The sequence below is a fragment of the Erpetoichthys calabaricus genome, chromosome 12 (assembly GCF_900747795.2).
Source record: "Erpetoichthys calabaricus chromosome 12, fErpCal1.3, whole genome shotgun sequence".
Taxonomy (NCBI): Eukaryota; Metazoa; Chordata; class Cladistia; order Polypteriformes; family Polypteridae; genus Erpetoichthys; species Erpetoichthys calabaricus.
Window position 1 is genome coordinate 7,526,456 of NC_041405.2, and position 20,317 is coordinate 7,546,772.

The following is a 20,317-nucleotide window of genomic DNA, read 5'->3' on the forward strand; positions in this document are numbered from 1 at the left end:
GGGCTGCTGGGAGAAAGAAGATGAGCCACTAGATTTAAAAGGGAAGCTAGCATGGTCATGATTGTTTTTTACTTTCACGTATATGAAGTATACAGAAAGTATAGTAATCATGAAAAAATTCAACCTCAAGATTTTGATGAATCTCAATGTTTTACACCTCAGAAAATACAGTTTTTGGAATTATATCTGTGAGTGTGTGTGTCTGTGTATACAAGATAACTCAAAAATGTAATGAGATAGATGGGTGAAATTTGGCATGTGGTTGTTACACCAAAATTGTAGATCTGTAATAACATTTGGGTCAAATCCATCAACCGGTAATGGTACTTTACCTGAACACATACTCTTTTTTTATATTATATATTTTTTTATTTTTATTTTTTTATTCATGCAGCTGCAGAATCTGATTTATTCAACTTTACTTTTATAATAATTGTTCAATATATTATTAATTTGATATGTTGTTGATGGTTGTTTAATGTACATAATTTAAAAAGCATTGTCTTGCAGTTTACTCCTCAACTATTTATCCCCATATCTGAGTATATGAGAAAGTCGAGGGGAGACCACTCCTGATTTTTTGTGTTGTCACCACTGCAGCAATTCAATTGCATTGCAATTCCTTTCACCCCACAGATTACGTTTTTTTTCACTGGATTTGTGTTTAGTGCATAGTATTTTTGTCAGATTTCATCTGTATCTGTGTTTATTTACTGAAATATTACCATTGGGGTAAGTCAGGTGGGTTTCTGTGTTTGCGTTACTTGTTTGAGTTATTCTGACATTTATTATAATATATTAATATATTATAATAAATACTTGTTTATTTAATTTTCTGTGTTATGTGTCTCTGTGTGTGAGCATATGTGAGCTGAGTCAAGGCTGGGTGCATTCCTGGGGTTCCTTTAATAAACAAAACAAAAAACCATTAAAGTAGTATAAATCTGAGTGCCTCACAGCCACTACAGGTTTCCTTAACTTACGTAGTCCATTACAGGGTTACGAAAAGTATGTGAATACCATAGAAATGTTGAACACAAGACACAGAACATCCTGGGACAGAATGCAAATCTGTGGCAGGCAGCACTCACAAACACAAGACAAATTTAAAGATCCCAATACACTTATAGTAAAATTCACATCTTTGGCAAGTAGAAGAAAATTGGGTACTCTCAAAAACACCCAAGGAGGCACAAAGAGAACGTGGGAACTGCAAAAAGAAAGTGGCCTAATACAGAATCAACACTACAGTACATATGTGGATTTGATCCACCTTTGATCGATAAGCTGGTGTGTTCTACTTTAACCATACGTGCATATATTTAAAAAAAAAAAATTGCCATTGGAAACTCCTTACCTTCTTCCAACCGACATTATAAAATACTGATAATTTACAGTAAAATCAAGCCCTGACTTATCCGTGGAAGAACTTAAACGCGAGTATATATGGTATTGACTTTATTTGAAGCACTTCATACCACCTCTTGCTGACTGTGTGTGTCCTTATTGCCTGTCTCATCCTTGGTCTATGACAATGGACAGATCTGAGTTCAAGCTGTTAGTGACCATGGAGCTAACCCAGACCGTCATATTGACAAATAAGGTAATTGTGCTGAACAATTTACAGTTTCAAAATAGATTGCATCCCATGTTTAGGTTACATCTCTGCCATATTTCTATGCATGTATAGTTTCTGCAAATAAGATACCTTCCTTGTCTTTTCTCTTTTATTATGGAGCAGAATTATTCTTCATATACCAGGAGCTAGCATATGTCCTTTTATACTCTTTATAATCACTAAGCTGTGCTTAACGTCGAAAAGGATAAACAGTTTTACCACAGTACATTCAAATGACCCCAAAAAGGGTTACAAAAATACAAAAATCTCTCAGACTGGCCATTCAATAAAATGTAATGAATAGGCCAGATAACATGGATAGGTTATATGGCTACAGTCCCCCTCTTCTTTGCAATTTTAAAAGCAAATCACCAGGGCCGGATTTTCCTATAGGCTAACTAGGCTTCAGCCTAGGGCCTCAAGATCAAGAGGGGCCTACATTCAAATTGTTAGCAAAATTTTATTATCTCTCATGTAATTTACAAACTTAAAAATGGAAGGTGAAAGGGCCTCATAAGTGGAATAGCCTAGGGCCTCTTTTCATATAAATCCGGCCCTGCAAATCACTCTGTTAGTACTGCTGGGACCACAAAAATGTACTTAGCTCTAAATGTGATAACATACATACCAAGACAGTTTATTTCCACCATTCAACCCTAATGCAGATGTTTGAGTTGTGAAGTGCACTGGAATCCTTAAAGGAAAACTCCATACACATGCAGAAAAGAGAACCTGCCACATATGATTGTGAGGGACTAAATAATAATAGTAATAATTCTTTGCATTTATATAGCGCTTTTCTCACTTCTCAAAGTGCTTAGCAATTGCAGATTAAGGGTCTTGCTCAAGGGCCCAACAGAGCAGAGTCCCTTTTGACATCTTACGGGATTCGAACCAGCAACCTTCCAATTGCCAGTGCAGATCCCTAGCCTCAGAGCCGCCACTCCACTAATAATCTGGCACTTTGCTGCATTGTGCCAGATGCCCAGCTCATAGAGAAATACTCTAGATCAGGGGTAGGCAACGTCGGTCCTGGAGTGCCACAGTATGTGCAGGTTTTTGTTCCAACCCAGTTCCTTAACGAGAACTCAATTATTGCTGATGAAGCACATATTGCTTAAGTGACATTTTAATGCTTCATTTTAGTGGTCTCGCTTGTTAAGGTTCTCCAACCTTAATTGCTTATTTCAATCTTAAACTGCTGCATTCAGTGTTTTAATTGCTCCTTATTAGCAATAAGATGTAAAAGACAAAGCAGCCAGCAGTTCTCCAGCTAGCTTTTTTCCAATTACATCTGTGTGTGTTCATCATGCACGGTTTGATTTAATAAAACACTTAATAGAAAAATGTGACAGACTGAAAATGATCTGTTTTAGGCTTCAAATCATTTGGATGATATCCTTGGAAAGGAAAAAAATCTACGATATAAAAGCCTTACATTGCACAGACTAACAAGCCATAAAATTAAATAAGGTCTGAGATTGGCAATGATTGGTTTCTAATTAAGCAATTGGGTTGAATGAAAACCTGTAGCCACTGCGGCTCACCAGGACCGACATTGCCTACCCCTGTTTTACATCTTATTGCTAATAAGGAGCAATTAAAACACTGAATGCAGCAGTTTAAGATTGAAATAAGCAATTAAGGTTGGAGAACCTTAACAAGCGAGACCACTAAAATGAAGCATTAAAATGTCACTTAAGCAATATGTGCTTCATCAGCAATAATTGAGTTCTCGTTAAGGAACTGGGTTGGAACAAAAACCTGCACATACTGTGGCACTCCAGGACCGACGTTGCCTACCCCTGCTCTAGATATCAATAATGTAGGACATAATATTAATTATAAGGACAGTCACGACTTACCTGTAATAATTACTACTATTAGGACCACACCTAAAGCCATCTTCTCTGGAACACCTTTGTAGACACAAAAACACAAGTTTAATTATAACCATATTGTATCCTGTCTTTAAACACTGGTTTTACTGAGTATTACTGTTGGATTTCTTATTACTTATAGGCTACTTAGCAAACGAAGGAGAGTTTACTTTTAAAATGTTTATCTATTCAGTAAACTCTTGTTCACCTGGTAAGACATGGTATTATATGTACACTGGGTTTTTTAAGTAACCAGTGTTTTGTCTTTCACTGGTTTACTCACCTTATTCTGGTTTTGTGTATGCATATACAGTAAGCTCAGTTAATTTTAGCTTCAGACTTCAACAGAGAGTTTAACTCTCCATCACCTACGTCTTTCACAAATGTTGAATATATATGAACTACTATTAGTCACAGACAATGAGAAAGAGAAAGCTAACTGTACCATGTCAATCGATGCCATTTTTACATGACTTAAATTGGCTTTGCCTCAGTGAAAGCTATTGAGTCACCACAAGCCTATTCAGTCATTTAGTAAATAACATTGTAAAGTGCCATTAAACAGCATGTATTGAATGCAGTCTACTAAGTTCAATGCATGGTATTATTGTTCAATAACTTCAAGACCATTTCTATGAAATATTGTCTAATGCTGAATTTAATGTATTGATTATCTGTTGTTGGTACTGAACTGGTCCCATTACTCTGAGGGAGACACACCAGTAAGAATGTCAATGTCCTATGTGCACTATGTGGTATAGCGGGTCTGCGGCTTCCGAAAAAAAGGTCGGGTTTTTAAATCCGTATAGCCGTGCCATTCTCCGTGGGCGCGATTGCACGACCGCGGGGAGTTAATGAGGTGATTGGAGTGAGTCGCACCTGCACGTGTGGGTGCGGTCGTTCTTGTTTGCCTCATTGGCTTCCTGCGGCGTGTGATTAAGGCGCTGCGCCCACGGAGGCACCCGTGTATATATATATGGATGTACAGCAGAGAAGGGAGAGATAAATCGCGGAGGATGATGGAGAGAGGAAAAGACAGGATGCGGTAAAAAGACGGAAAACAGCAGTCGAGAGGTTACGATCTGGCCATCTGGAAGGTGGAGACACCATGAGCTGGGGCCCCGCGAAGGAGCGTTATGCTGATGCGCTCTTGCGGCTAGTTCGCCCCACTGAACGTACGAGTGAGTGGGGTGAGCAGGAGAGGTGTCCTCCCGAGGGATCTGAGAAGCGACTGTGGGTGCGCGAAGGAGGACAGCTGACCTCGATGGTTTGGCAGTGACATCCGGAAGGAGACCAAGATGGAGGTTAGCTGAAGAAGCTTGTGGTTGTTGGTTCTCCGCCGGGTTAGCAATGGGTGAGTCGGGTAGAAAGAGACTGAGGTGGGCTGGAGAGTAAAGAGAGAGAGAGACTGCGTTTTAACTGCTGCACATATTAACCTTGTGTTTTAAAGGATTTATTTATTGTTGGTTTTTATCCCCACTGGACACTTGTTTTTATGGATTTATTGGACTTTGGACACTGCACTTTGTTTTGTTTTTAATAAAAGCATTTTCACTTTTGGAAATATCCTCTGGCATCATGAGAGATTTGGCCCCATTTGTCAGATCATCTCGGTGACATTATTGACGGTACTGGGTTCAGGGCTCTCGGACAGACTCGGAGCATGGAGAGAACCCATATCGTCACACACTAGACGTAAATCTTTGAACTCGAATGCGTTTACTTTATTCAAATCCAATCAATGGTACCCTGAAAAAGTCAACACTCTCAAACACAGCAGGCATGAAAACAAAAACAAACAGCAGGTCATAAGGCAGCACATAATGTTAAGCATTTCTAAAAGGCATTGGTGCTAGCTTGAGGAAAGAACCTGAAATTTAAGGCCCGTTTGTAGCACTTAAAAGGCCTTGGTTTGCTGACCTCATCCTCCATGGTTAGACAGTGTCTGTCCATAGTGCTAACTCGTATTACTCAAAACATCAAACGTGATGCTTTGATTAAAAGAATTACAATAGGATTAAAGAACAACACGAGCACAAAGACCTGCGCTTAAACGTGCCAAAAATAAGAAGGTGTAAAATGGTCTGACAAACATTGCTTACCAAAAGTTATGCAGCAAGAAAATGCTATTAAGACCGTGTCTGGCTTTCTAACCAAATCAGAAAAAGTTTTTGTTTCATGTGTTTTTTGGATCCTTGGTAGTGCAAAACGGCCACCATCATAGCATCCTGTTGAGCAGATGCGATTGTGTTCTGAAATGTGAGGAAGCGCAGTTATCACAGCAATGATGTTGTGACGACTTGCGCTTCTTTGGAATCGAAAAACAACAATATAATGCCAGTCAGATAAAACCTGACCATATGTCTCACTTATATCATATTATGCAATAGAAAGACACAACTTTTGCTGTTTTCTTGTCAACATGTATTGATTTGGTGCTGTATCATTACAAATATCAGCCATTTTATACATTTTTCTCACGTATTATTGTACCTTCTGGTGTAATTCACCTACTTGCAGTCACGTGTGAGTGCAGTGCTGCATTTCACTCGCTACTACCAATACTGTAAAAGAGCTGGTACTGTTATGTTTGATATACTTGGCTAACTTTGGTGTCGTCTTTGTACCGAAGTATCAGTTCTTGTGACATCCCTACATGAAACACTAACCAGGCACATTTTTGTTTCCAATACCTCCAAAATTATCCTAAAATGGAAACCTTGGCATGTCTTTGACATGTGTGCCTACATCAGGAACATGATTTTACAGCATGGGGCACAGTTTCCATATCAACCTAAAATAAATGAAATTTGGAAAGAGTTACAAAGCCATTGCTAAGGGATCAGAGGCTGTATTGCCAAAATAGATTACCTTTTTGGCTAGCATTCAATTTTCCCATAAGTGATAACACTGTATACAAGATATCTCCAACAAAAAAAGCATACACGATTTCTATGACATAAGAAAAACAAAATTCTTCAACACCATTTGGGTTTTACAGGTCTAACTTACTTGATCTATGGTCAATATTTATGATTATGCCATCAAAAAGACAACAGGAGGAGAAAGTGATCATGGCCAAAGCAGCCATGTAGAAAGCCACTGCTTGTTAAGGAAAACCATTTGGTAGAATGTACAAGGATGATTCTCTACAGCTTTGTAATAATGTCTTAAATGGCATCAAAGCATTATGGTGGTAGTGTCACAGTTTTTAAACGCTGTATTAGCATCTGTGTATCTTGCCATTACTGAAGAATCCACTAACTTTGCACTGTATTACAAGATCCTTCAGGAGAATATCTTCCTATTTACTGATGTGTAAATGGTTCATACAGCAAAACAAGAACACAACACCACAGTAAGTCTATACCAGAATGGTGGAAGAAAAATAAAATTATACTTATGGAATTGGCTAGTCAAAGTGTAGACCTAAATCTCATTTACAAGTGGTATCAGGGCTCAAAACTAGCAGAGCATCCTGTAAAAGCCACAGTGTAATCGAGTTGGCCCAAACTTTTCTGAGACCCTGATCAATAACCAGATATTTATTTTAGTTCATGTTATTGCTTCTAAAGACATTTTACCATCTTAAGAGTAGGGTGGTACCTCCTGTGTCCTCTACAGGTAAATTTGGTATGACTTAACTTTTATAAATCCATTAAACATATAATTGTGTCTTAAGAGTATTAAACAGGGGATTGGTAATTACAGATGTTTTATTTTGGACTGAGGACATATCAGAATTTCAGAAAAATTGCAATTATCATTAAATATTTATATTCTAACAAATGTCCTGAACAAAAGAACCAACATACAAGACATAACTGCAAGTTACGGAGTTTCTTGAGCTTTAACCCTATTTCAAAATCAAAGATTCATTAAAAATCACAATATTCATCATTTTCTTACCTGCAAGTGTCACTGTGGCATGTTGTATGAGTGGCTTGTTGTTTCCATCCAAATCAGCCTCACATGAGACTTCTTCCCACTCTTTCCTTGGTATACTCAGAATGACGTCAATGCTGATTATACACTCTCTTTTCCCCTCACATGTTAAAAAATGAAAAGTGTACCCGTTTTTCAACCATCTCATAGTAACCTTACTAAACAGGCAGCCATCCAGCTTGCAGTACACCTTTGTCTCCCCTTTCTTTAGGATTCTAGGGGAAATCGTCAAGGTAGGCTCTACAATAAGAAAAAAAAAATAAATTTAACCTGAAGCAAAAAAACACAAAAAAACCAAAACAGAGTTTTGTGAAGCTGTGGCCGTAAGGTGGTCGGTGCCTGTCGTGGCGGCAATCCCCGAACCCGCTGGTGGACACCGGCGGTGAAGGATGCCGTCAAGCTGAAGAAGGAGTCCTACGGGACCCTTTTGTCCTGTGGGACCCCGGAGGCAGCTGATAGGTACCGGCAGGCCAAGCGGAATGCGGCTTTGGTGGTTGCTGAGGCAAAAACTCGGGCGTGGGAGGAGTTTGGGGAGGCCATGGAGAATGACTTTCGGACGGCTTCGAGGAGATTCTGGTCCACCATCCGGCGTCTCAGGAAGGGGAAGCAGTGCAGTGTCAACACTGTATATGGTGGGGATGGTGCGCTGCTGACCTCGACTCGGGACGTTGTGGGTCGGTGGAGGGAATACTTCGAAGACCTCCTCAATCCCATTAACATGCCTTCCAATGAGGAAGCAGAGCCTGGGGACTCAGAGGTGGGCTCCCCCATCTCTGGGACTGAGGTCACCGAGGTGGTCAAAAAACTCCTTGGTGGCAGGGCCCCGGGGGTGGATGAGATACGCCCGGAGTTCCTCAAGGCTCTGGATGTTGTAGGACTGTCTTGGCTGACACGCCTCTGCAACATCGCATGGACATCAGGGACAGTGCCTCTGGATTGGCAGACCGGGGTGGTGGTCCCCCTCTTTAAGAAGGGGGATCGGAGGGTGTGTTCCAACTACAGAGGGATCACACTCCTCAGCCTCCCTGGAAAAGTCTATTCAGGGGTCCTGGAGAGGAGGGTCCGTCGGATAGTCGAGCCTCGGATTCAGGAGGAACAGTGTGGTTTTCGTCCTGGTCGCGGAACAGTGGACCAGCTCTATACCCTTAGCAGGGTCCTGGAGGGTGCATGGGAGTTTGCCCAACCAGTCTACATGTGTTTTGTGGACTTAGAAAAGGCATTCGACCGTGTCCCTCGGGGAATCCTGTGGGGGGTACTCCGAGAGTATGGGGTACCGGCCCCCCTGATAAGGGCTGTTCAGTCCCTGTACGATCGGTGCCAGAGCTTGGTCCGCATTGCCGGCAGTAAGTCGAACCCGTTTCCAGTGAGAGTTGGACTCCGCCAGGGCTGCCCTTTGTCACCGATTCTGTTCATAACTTTTATGGACAGAATTTCTAGGCGCAGCCAGGGTGTTGAGGGGGGTCCGGTTTGGTGGGCTCAGGATTGGGTCACTGCTTTTTGCAGATGATGTTGTCCTGTTTGCTTCATCAGGCCGTGATCTTCAGCTCTCTCTGGATCGGTTCGCAGCCGAGTGTGAAGCGGCTGGGATGAGAATCAGCACCTCCAAATCCGAGACCATGGTCCTCAGCCGGAAAAGGGTGGAGTGCCCTCTCAGGGTTGGTAGCGAGATCCTGCCCCAAGTGGAGGAGTTCAAGTATCTCGGGGTCTTGTTCACGAGTGAGGGAAGAATGGAGCGTGAGATCGACAGGCGGATCGGTGCGGCATCCGCAGTAATGCGGGCATTGCATCGGTCTGTCGTGGTGAAAAAGGAGCTGAGCCGCAAGGCGAAGCTCTCAATTTACCAGTCGATCTATGTTCCTACCCTCACCTATGGTCATGAGCTATGGGTAGTGACCGAAAGAACGAGATCGCGAATACAAGCGGCTGAAATGAGTTTCCTCCGCAGGGTGTCTGGGCTTTCCCTTAAAGATAGGGTGAGAAGCTCAGTCATCCGGGAGGGGCTCAGAGTAGAGCCGCTGCTCCTCCGCATCGAGAGGAGTCAGATGAGGTGGCTCGGGCATCTGATCAGGATGCCTCCTGGACGCCTCCCTGGTGAGGTGTTCTGGGCACGTCCAACCGGGAGGAGGCCCCGGGGAAGACCCAGGACACGCTGGAGGGACTATGTCTCTCGACTGGCCTGGGAACGCCTTGGGATTCTCCCGGAAGAGCTAGAAGAAGTGGCCGGGGAGAGGGAAGTCTGGGCATCTCTGCTCAAGCTGCTGCCCCCGCGACCCGACCTCGGATAAGCGGGAGACAATGGATGGATGGATGAGTTTTGTGATGTGGAAATGTTCAGGTTTATACATAACAACATTGCAGGAGACAGCAGCAGAACGTTTTTGGAAGAAGCAGAATTTTTCTCTTTTTTTTTTTTTAATTGTTTAAAAGTGGACCTTGTTATGTTTCAGCCAGGGTTCCTCTGCTGGCTGTGGCTCAAATTCTTGTTTGATGTATGCTTTGTTCAATTTTGATTTTTTTGTACATGTTAATAATATAGTTTACTTAGTTTCTATGTATCTATGCATCTTTTGTTATTTTCCATGTGTTTTGTGGGTGTTTCACTAATCGACAGGACCACCTGCTCATCACCACCAGGGAACTTCCTCACATCAGCCTTATAAAGGTAAGTTTTCCACAGTTCCTGGTGAGTTCTTGTGTTTTTTGTGATTTTTGACCTTCTGTAGTTTTTCAAGTTTGGATTACAGTATTGACACTTGACTGCACATGGAATTGCCTTCTATAGGCATTATATGTGTAAGAACCATTTCATAATTACATAGTATTCATAAATATTTTACTAAATGACAGTGCATAATCTATGGGAGGTTCCTATAACCCCCATCAGTCGAACTGAATTGGTGTATTCTTGCCATTTCTAACAGCTCTGAGTAAACATTATTCTCAGTTAGTGATCAGCCTAGCCATGTGTAAGGTGTAGAGGGCACATGGTTTTAAACCGTGCCTACGTGCCTCTTAAGAATTGCATACCTTGTGTGCGTGTTTTCTGTGTGAAGTGACATGTAAGACAACGCTTAATTTAACTGCAGCACCATACATTTATAGCATACAGAAGAAGAAGTAAAGAACTTTTAAGTACAGAAATAACAACTAAAGTTTCTCAAGAAAAGCTAAGTTTAGAGAAGATACATTTTTCCTTTTTTTTTTTTTGCCTTTTACTCTACTTGTGTAACTACTTTTTTCTTTATTCTTGTGTGGATTATTTGCTTCTAACTTTTGGACTGAGAGATTTCTTTCGGCACGCATTTTACCTGTGCTTGAACTCACCTTCTACTCCGGCAGGTACAGTATGCCTTTTGTGCTCTTTTGAGCTTCACAGTGGAACAGGTCCTTTCAGTGAAATACAGCTTTAATTTTATAAAGATTCGATGTGGCCCTCAGTGTTACTAGTTGGGCTTTTTTTGACTGGATTTCCCCTCTAGTGAGCATTTTTGGAATTATCCAGAATTGAAGTGCTTTGGGACTCCTAGTCATAACAGGCATTTACAAAGATGGTTTATTCCATTCTCAAACAGTCTGCTATGTTAAAACAGCTTGTTACGAAAATTAAACTTTCATGTTAAAGGAATACTGCAGACATAAATGATACTTTTTAAATATGTTATTTACCCCATGTAGTTTGTAGTGGTGGCAGAGAAAAAAAACAGTATTATCTTTTCATGGAGAAAGGACCTAACAAAAATGCAAATTGAATGAGGCCCAACAGTGACCAACTCTAGACAACAGCAAACAGTGTGAAAAGCTTCCATGGAAAAAAAGAAACAAAAATTCTCACATAACTCATGATACATAACCCACATGTCTGTTATCTGTTCTTATGAACAGAACATGCAAAATATACACTTTTGTTGCTAAAATGCCATTAATGCTTAAGACAAATCACAGCAAAAATGATAAAGAGGAAAGGCACAATACAGTGTGTTTGAATTAAAAAACTGCCCCACCCCCTCATTCATTGGTGAAGAATCCATCCATCCATCCATTTTCCAACCTGCTGAATCCGAACACAGGGTCACGGGGGGTCTGCTGGAGCCAATCCCAGCCAACACAGGGCACAAGGCAGGGAACCAATCCTGGGCAGGGTGCCAACCCACCGCAGTTGGTAAAGAATTCTGTGTTCAATTCAGAAGCGCTGAATTATGGGAATGTGCCGTTTCTTTTTATCATTGGCGCTGACTTTTGCACAAGTATTAAGAGTATTTTAGAAAAGATAACCCATATTTTGTATGTTCTGAGCATAAAATGGATAACAGATATGTGGATTATGCAACACAAGTTACATGAGAATTTTTTTTAAAGTAGTTTTTTTTTTTTTTTAACAGTACTTTCAGCAGTTGCACAACCAAGGGTGGACATAATTAATAAATCAATCTTAAAGTTTGCCAAGGTTTTAAATTTATTTTATAAGTGATTCTGTATTTTTCTTGGTCTTTTCCTAAGGTTTCAAGAAATTTGGAAATGTCAGTCAGTCAGTCGTTTTCCAACCCGCTATATCCTAATGGGGTCACGGGTGTCTGCTGGAGCCAATCCCAGCCAGCACAGGGCGCAAGGTAGGAACAAACCCAGGGCATGGCGCCAGCCCACCGCAGGACACACACACCCACACACCAAGCACACACTAGGGACAATTTAGGATCGCCAATTCACCTAACCTGCATGTATTTGGACTGTGGGAGGAAACTGGAGCACCAGGAGGAAACCCACGCTGACACGGGGAGAACATGTAAACTCCATACAGGGAGGACCTGGGAAGCGAACCTAGGTCTCCTTACTGCGAAGCAGCAGTGCTACCACTGCGCCACTATTCCGCCCATTTGGAAATGTGCTTAATTTTAATGTATAGTTTTTCTTTATGGGGATGAGGCGGCCTACAGGAGGGAGGTGGACAGTCTGGTGTTATGGTTTGAGGACAACAACCTCACCCTCAACACAGACAAGATGAAGGAGATGTTAGTGGTCATGAGGAAGGAGAGGAGACTTCACAGGCCACTATGCATCTGAGGGCTTGAAGTGGAGAGGGTGAGCAGCATTAAATACCTGGGCATCTACATCAGTGAGGACCTCACTTGGACACTGTCACACACGTGTGTTTAGGAGACAGCCAAAGGGCTTAAATACAGGTAATTCCATGCCAGGCCAGGGGGTGGCGGAGTGTACTAATTTTCCCTCTCGATCTTTTGCAGACAATTCTAGGGAAATCCCGCCCGGCTCTGGGGCAGCCAATGATGTCCCTTCCGGTTCCGGGGCTGATGACGTCACTTCCTTAGCTGGCCTTTAAAAGCCGCCATACTGCCTGAAGAAGTCAGTTCTGTTCTTGACTCGGTTGAATGAACATGTCTATCATATTAGATCAATTTTGCAGCCGTAATCGATTAAATGGGTGGCTGCCCCAAACCTTCCTGATGTCTCATGGTCGTACTTGTGACAACACTTAACACCACACAGCTGGTCAAGAGGGCTCAAAAGCGGCTGTACTTTCTGAGGAGGCTGAGGAAGTTTGGTATGTCGACTAAGATCCTTGGCAACTTTTACAGCTGCATTGTTGAGAGCATCTTGACCAGCTGCATCACCGTGTGGTACGGCAACACTACTGCTATGGACCGCTGATGCCTGCAGAGAGTGGTAAAGACTGCTGAGAAGATCACCAGGACCCCACTGCCCTCTCTAAAGAGCATCTACAACTGCAGAGTCCACAGGAGAACAGCTTCGATCCTCAGGGACCCCCCCCCCCCCCCAACACGAACTGTTCACACTTGTACCCTCAGGCAGGAGGCATAGAGTATGAAATGCAGGACTTCCAGCCTAAAGAACTATTTCTTTCCCAAGGCCATTAGACTCCTAAATTAACTGACTGGAGTTTATAACCATAGGCCACCTCATTCTGTCTACCTCACACAACGGTATTTGACTTGTCCATCACACACCTACCTTCACATAACACTTTATACTTCTATTCTGTTTTTATACTTTATGCTGCCTCTGTTACTTATTATTTATGTTTATCTTTTATATGTTGGTTTTGTCATTTGGTGTGGACAGCAAAGAAAGAATTTCATTGTACAGGGAAACGTGTTTCCTTAATGTGCACATGACAATAAACTTTGAACAAATGTTGACATTCTGTAGTGTTTTATTTTATATTGTTGTCTACCCGCCATTGTGAATTTCATAGGTACTGCTGTTTGTAGATTTCTTGTTACAATGCAGTGACCCAATGCTAGGAAGCATGGTCTTGTGACTACAACCTGTGAGGCCAATAAAGGTCAGTGTCACAGGCCTCTCTCAGTGTAAGCCGTAAAATGGTAGCAGTTAAAAAAAAAAAAAAAAAAAGTTTAGGTTATCAAAAACTGGAAAGTAACGTGATGTTTTTTTCAGAGTTCTACAAAATGCCTTTTTCGGGTAACAAGTAATGGATTAAGAACTTACAACTTTTCTGCAGCAATGGAAAGTTGATGCAAATAATTCCTGCAGGTGCCTCAATATTTGTTGATTAGTTTACAAACCCCTTGTCAGTGTGGGAACAAACTGTATTGTTACACCTTCTGAGGTATTATTTGGATGATATTGCACTCTGTATCACTATCTTAATGGTGAGAAATAGGCATAGTACAATGCATCTTGTAGTAGTAACAAAGCCTTTTTAAAAGTTTAATTGTAAGTAATTAGACCTCTTCTATGTAATCATGACTAATTTATCAAAGGAAATCAAAAGTAAAAGTTAAATATCTGTTTTGGCTGAAGATAAGCCTGTCAACTGACACCACCTACGGTCTAGCTTTTGAACTTTCACTTTCAACTGTATACAGTATTTATCAAACATGCAGAGAGCTTACTTCACATTTGCAATCTTAACATCACCAATATTTCATTGAGAATTTTTTTTTTTGCATATGCAGTAAAATATTCTTGTACACACAGACGCACACATGTGCACCTAACACAATAACTATATCATTTTATGTCCGCCCACTCATGACACTAAAACAAGTAGCCACCATGTCCTTCTTAAAAGAGCATACCTGTAGACATGACACAAGAAATGTAAAAAAGAAAAAGGGAGAGAAAGATTACAAGCCATTCAATTTCAAGTGGAACTGGCCACATTCTTCTTCTATTACTTCTCACTCATACAGCGGATATCATTCAACAAATCCATCCTACACTGCAAAATTGATTGTGCACAGAATTTACATTTGGGGCTTCTGAAAAATACATATTGCCTCCTTCAAGATAAAGAATAACATAGTTTCACTACATAGTTGTTCATTTTTAACTTCTGTACTGGTACCAGGATTTTGGACATGAAAACATACATTATGACCCATGTCTTCATTTAATTCATGTTTAAAATTATAGTAGAAAAGAAAAAAAGGAAAAGTACAGCAACTTAATGTAGAAACCAAAATGACCAAGTTCAGTATGTGAGTTGTCAAATATGTAAAATCACTACATGTACTCTCAGACATACTGTAAATAGAGACATATGAAAATCATTATAATGGCCAATAATACAGCACACTGCTAACCTGCTACTTAACTGATCTTAAAATGCTTTTTTTAATGTATCTGAGAAGAAAAAAAATGAAGGCAGTATTTATATTTATATATATATATATATATATATATATATACATTTATGGCTCTCCGATGTGTCTCAGCATACTGCATAAGACTCGCGTGTCTGTGGGAAATGTAATTTGCTACTTACTGCAGATGTGAAGTCGATTCTCCTCCTTTCCCTCATTTAGAGACAGGTGTTGCACGAGACAGGAAAAAACTCCACCGATTTCACTCACAGTTGGTATAAACGTGTAACTGTTTGATGCCGTGAAGCTGCCATCAGGGTTATTCTGAATCTGTACAGGGCTCTGAGATGACAGGGGCTGGGAGTCTCTGAGCCATTCAATAGAGACAACTCCAGGGTAGAAACCCTCTGCCCGGCACTCCAGTGAATTTTGTTGATCCACCACAACTAATGGTGGCTTTAATGAGATTTTAGGAGCAACTGGATAATAAAAGAAAAAAAATACTGGTAGTGAAATTTTCTACACAGAAACGTTGCTATTCAGAATTTATTTCAGCTCTTGTGAAGGGCTACACTGTAGAGGAATGAAGAATGTGATTAAGAAAAACACTTCATTTTTCTGCAAAACAAAACCCCATAATTTCACAGTTAAAAAAAAAAACTGAGTTTTTTTTTTAACTGATATTAATCACTAAAATATTTCACTGGGGTGATTCTTTTGAGAATTTTGACTTTTTACTGAACTACACACATACAACATACCCAAAGACTGAAAAAATACAGCAGGTTCTTTATCCTTAATCAGAGGTTCATACACAGTCATATGAAAAAGTTTGGGAACTCCTCTTAATTCTTTGCATTTTTGTTTATCATTGGCTGGGCTTTCAAAGTAGCAACTTCCTTTTAATATCTGATATGCCTTATGGACACAGTAGTATTTCAGCAGTGACATTAAGTTTATTGGATTAACAGAAAATATGCAATATGCATCATAACAAAATTAGACAGGTGCATAAATGTGGGCACCCCAACAGAGATATGCCATCAATACTTAGTTGAGCCTCCTTTTGTAAATCTAACAGCCTCTAGACGCTGTCCTCCTATAGCTTTTGATGAATGTCTGGATTCTGGATGGAGGTATTGTTCACCATTCTTCCATACAAAATCTCTCCAGTTCAGTTCAATTTGATGGACAGCCTGCTTCAAATCATCCCATAGATTTTCGATGATATTCAAGTCAGGGGACTGTGACGGCCATTCCAGAACATTGTACTTCTCCCTCTGCATGAATGCCTTTGTAGATTTCGAACTGTGTTTTGGGTCATTGTCTTGTTGGAATATCCAACCCCTGCGTAACTTCAACTTTGTGACTGATGCTTGAACATTATCCTGAAGAATTTGTTGATATTGGGTTGAATTCATCCGACCCTCGACTTTAACAAGGGCCCCAGTCCCTGAACTGGCCACACAGCACCACAGCATGATGGAACCTCCACCAAATTTGACAGTAGGTAGCAGGTGTTTTTCTTGGAATGCGGTGTTCTTCTTCCGCCATGAAAAGCGCTTTTTGTTATGACCAAATAACTCAATTTTTGTCTCATCAGTCCAAAGCACTTTGTTCCAAAATGAATCTGGCTGATCTAAATGAGCATTGGCATACAACAAGCGACTCTGTTTGTGGCATGAGTGCAGAAAGGGCTTCTTTCTCATCACCCTGCCATACAGATGTTCTTTGTGCAAATTGCGCTGAATTGTAGAATGATGTACAGATACACCATCTGCAGCAAGATGTTCTTGCAGGTCTTTGGAGGTGATTTGTGGGTTGTCTGTCACCATTCTCACAATCCTGCGCATATGCCACTCCTGTATTTTTCTTGGCATGCCAGACCTGCTGGGTTTAACAGCAACTGTGCCTGTGGCCTTCCATTTCCTGATTCCATTCCTTACAGTTGAAACTGACAGTTTAAACCTCTGAGATGGCTTTTTGTAGCCTTCCCCTAAACCAGGAGATTCAACAATCTTTGTTTTCAGATCTTTTGAGAGTTGCTTTGAGGATCCCATGCTGTCTCTCTTCAGAGGAGAGTTAAAGGGAAGGAAGCACAACTTGCAATTGACCCTTAAATACCTTTATATCTCATGATTGGACACACCGGTCTATGAAGTTCAAGGCTTAATGAGCTCATCCAACCAATTTGGTGTTGTAAGTAATCAGCATTGAGCAGTGACAGGCATTCAAATCAGCAAAATGACAAGGGGACCCACATTTGTGAACAGCCAGTTTTTCACATTTGATTTAATTTCATACAACTAAATACTGCTTCACTAAAAATCCATCCATCCAGCCATTATCCAACCTGCTACATCCTAACCACAGGGGTCCGCTGGAGCCAATCCCAGCCAACACAGGGGGCAAGACAGGAAACAAACACCAGGCAGGGCACCAGCCCACCGCAAGGTGCACACACACACATATACACACACACACACACACACTAGGGACAATTTAGAATCGCCAATGGACCTCACCTGCATGTCTTTGGACCGTGGGAGGAAACCCACGCAGACACGGGGAGAACATGTAAACTCCACGCAGGGAGGACCCAGGAAGTGAACCCGGAAGTGAATGGCAAGGCAGCAGCACTACCCACTACGCCACCATGCCGCCCTCACTAAAAATCTTTGTTCGGAAAACACCCCAGTACTCAGCTGTTCCTAGGAAATGACAGACATACCACTGTTATCTTCTTTGGTTGAAAAGAGAGTCAATTATTGTACAGGCTGAGAGGGGTTCCCAAACTTTTTCATATAACTGTATACTGTTTCATTGTAAAAGCTTCATAAGTCATCTTAACAATACAAATAATGCACCATTACAAGACAGTTTATGAAACAGACAAGAATGCTATTCAATTAAACACAAATTATTAAAGCAGCTTCCCATTTATGACCACATTACAACCTTAATATCATTGGATCCATTTGATTTATTTACTTTAAGGTTCTGCATGGTCGCTGATTATGGAGAGGCATGGAGGTACCTACGCCCCCTCTACATCCTAAACTTGGAAAGGGGGCAATACCCCCTCATCTTAGAGTAGTGCTAGAAAATGATGATGGTGAAAATGAGAGGAAAAGACCACACCAATTTCATTTGACTTCAAAGGTTTCTACAGGCTACTAAGGCTACATTCGGATTATAGTTAAAAGTGACTCAGTTCTGATTTTTGTCTCACATGTGATTTTTTTTCGTTGAGAGTTTAAATGAATTTTCTAAGCCATTGAAGCCCAATATGACTGTGTACTGATATCTATTCATAATCTGCAAATTTAACTCATCAGACAGACGCAACCTAATAGATGACAAATACCAGCTACGTATATGCATACTGCCGACATGCTAACTTCAAATACAGCATGGGGTGTCTGTGAATTTGTCAGCGCATGATGGCAAGTGTTCAAAGATGCTTTGCGTTAATTTGTCACTGCATGAATGTGTACATCGAACGCATGGACATGACACAGGGGAACTCTGCAAGATTATCTGGGAAAAAAATGGGCCTAAGGTGTGATATTTTAGAAAACACATAGCAACTGAGCTGTATAAGCAGGATTTATTGTTTTTCTTGTTTTTTTTTCTGAACTTCTTAAAATATCAAATATGTGCCATGAGTGAAAAAAAGTTAACCATTGAACACTGAACAATCATACAAATTGAAGCATCAACGGTTAGGCTGGTGGGTTAAATACAAACTTAACTGGTAGCTAACAGATATGGTGACAGTATCTCTTTTCAGTGCAGATGTTACGAACTGTACCAGGAGGGTGCTGTGTGGTACTGTGCAGTATGGTGGCGGTTTAGTAAGAATGTTTGAGAGCTCAGCTGATGTCACCTGGAAATGTGCTCCACTTAAAGTGTTCAGAACCAGTATCTGCTTGGCTAAGTTCAAGGAGCCTTCTTTGCCTCAGACCAGTAAGAAACTGATCCTGAGAGCTGTTGTAATCCAAACATTGCCGGTTTTCAGCTCGCTACCTGCAGTTACCACAATGCAAATGTACAAACTGAGAAGGCTCAGGGAATGTGTGTCCACGACAACACAAGGAGGGAGTGGGATACCTGCCAAACAGTTTGGTTACTTTTGGCTAGTGCCTGGGGGAAACAGCAAGTTCACACTCTTCCTTGTGCTTTTCCCATGTCTACATGCTCTTCAGGAGCTCCAGCACACTTGCCATACTATTCCATAGCAGCCTTCTGTTTCCACAAAGACATCTGCAGGACCTTTTCCACTGCTCTTCTGTTACGCTAATTTTCTGTAAGACTCCTTGCACATACCAATCTGGTGGTGCCTTAATCAAGCCAAGCACTTCTTCAGAAGAATTTAATTTATCAAAAAATTTCTTTTTTTTTTAGGTAGGGTTAATTGTAATCTCCATGCAGTACTAGGGTGTTGTACCATGTTAGCCATTATGAATGTAGTGACAAGTCAAGTAAAATGACACTTTTTATTGGCTAACTAAAAAAGATACATCTTTCCTGAAGAAGGGACCTGAGTTGCCTCGAAAGCTTGCATACTGTAATCTTTTTTAGTCAGCCAATAAAAGGTGTCATTTTACTTGACCAGTCTTCATGCAGATAAACTACATTCCAAAAACCTTTAGGAACATGCTACTTTTCCAAAAGTAATATAACTATATATAATCTACAGATGCTAAGATGTGGCCATAGACATCTTTATGATGCAATGTCCTAGTCTTCCTGTTATTTTGTATAATTATTTTGAACAATATTCACACTGAAGTACTGTACATTGTTTTATAGTAGACTGATGAATTTGCTATTTTTTAAATGTTATTCAGACTGATGAGCACTTCCAACATTTTATCTCATTTCTTTCCTTGAAGTACTTTTAGATTATAGTATACTGTACTGTATAGGTAACACTGGATTGGCCAGGCTTTTATTTTTAGAGACTTGGGACTACAGAAGTTCACTTGGTGCATGTTTGCCTACTGCAATAAAATGACCAGAAAATGAGCACTTACAAAAATATCCACAAGATGGCAGCATGAATTTGTTTAAACAGGATATAACCACTTTCATACAGGTAGATGTGTATCAAAGAGACTCAACAAACAGGCACATTATTCAGGACAGCAGTACCTAGTGAATGTAGCACTGCACTTACAACAGAATCATGCCTGATTAGGTATATTTTCTACCTAATGTGAGCCATTCAATGTTCTGTGTTTGGCCCTCATTAAAAGTTTTGCCCACGTTTTGCCCACTGCAGGATT

The 20,317-nt window shown here is 40.9% G+C and overlaps 1 protein-coding gene across 1 annotated transcript in view; it reads right to left on the bottom strand.

Annotated features, from left to right (window-relative positions):
* LOC114661800 (uncharacterized) overlaps positions 1–20,317 on the bottom strand; it is a 36,110-nt gene that overhangs the window by 7,907 nt on the left and 7,886 nt on the right. The window contains exons 3-5 of the mRNA XM_028815002.2: positions 15,209–15,505; positions 7,408–7,683; positions 3,484–3,537 (exon numbers count right to left, since the gene is read on the bottom strand). Coding sequence (XP_028670835.1) covers positions 3,484–3,537; positions 7,408–7,683; positions 15,209–15,505 — 627 coding nt within the window. The remainder of the gene's footprint in view (positions 1–3,483; positions 3,538–7,407; positions 7,684–15,208; positions 15,506–20,317) is intronic.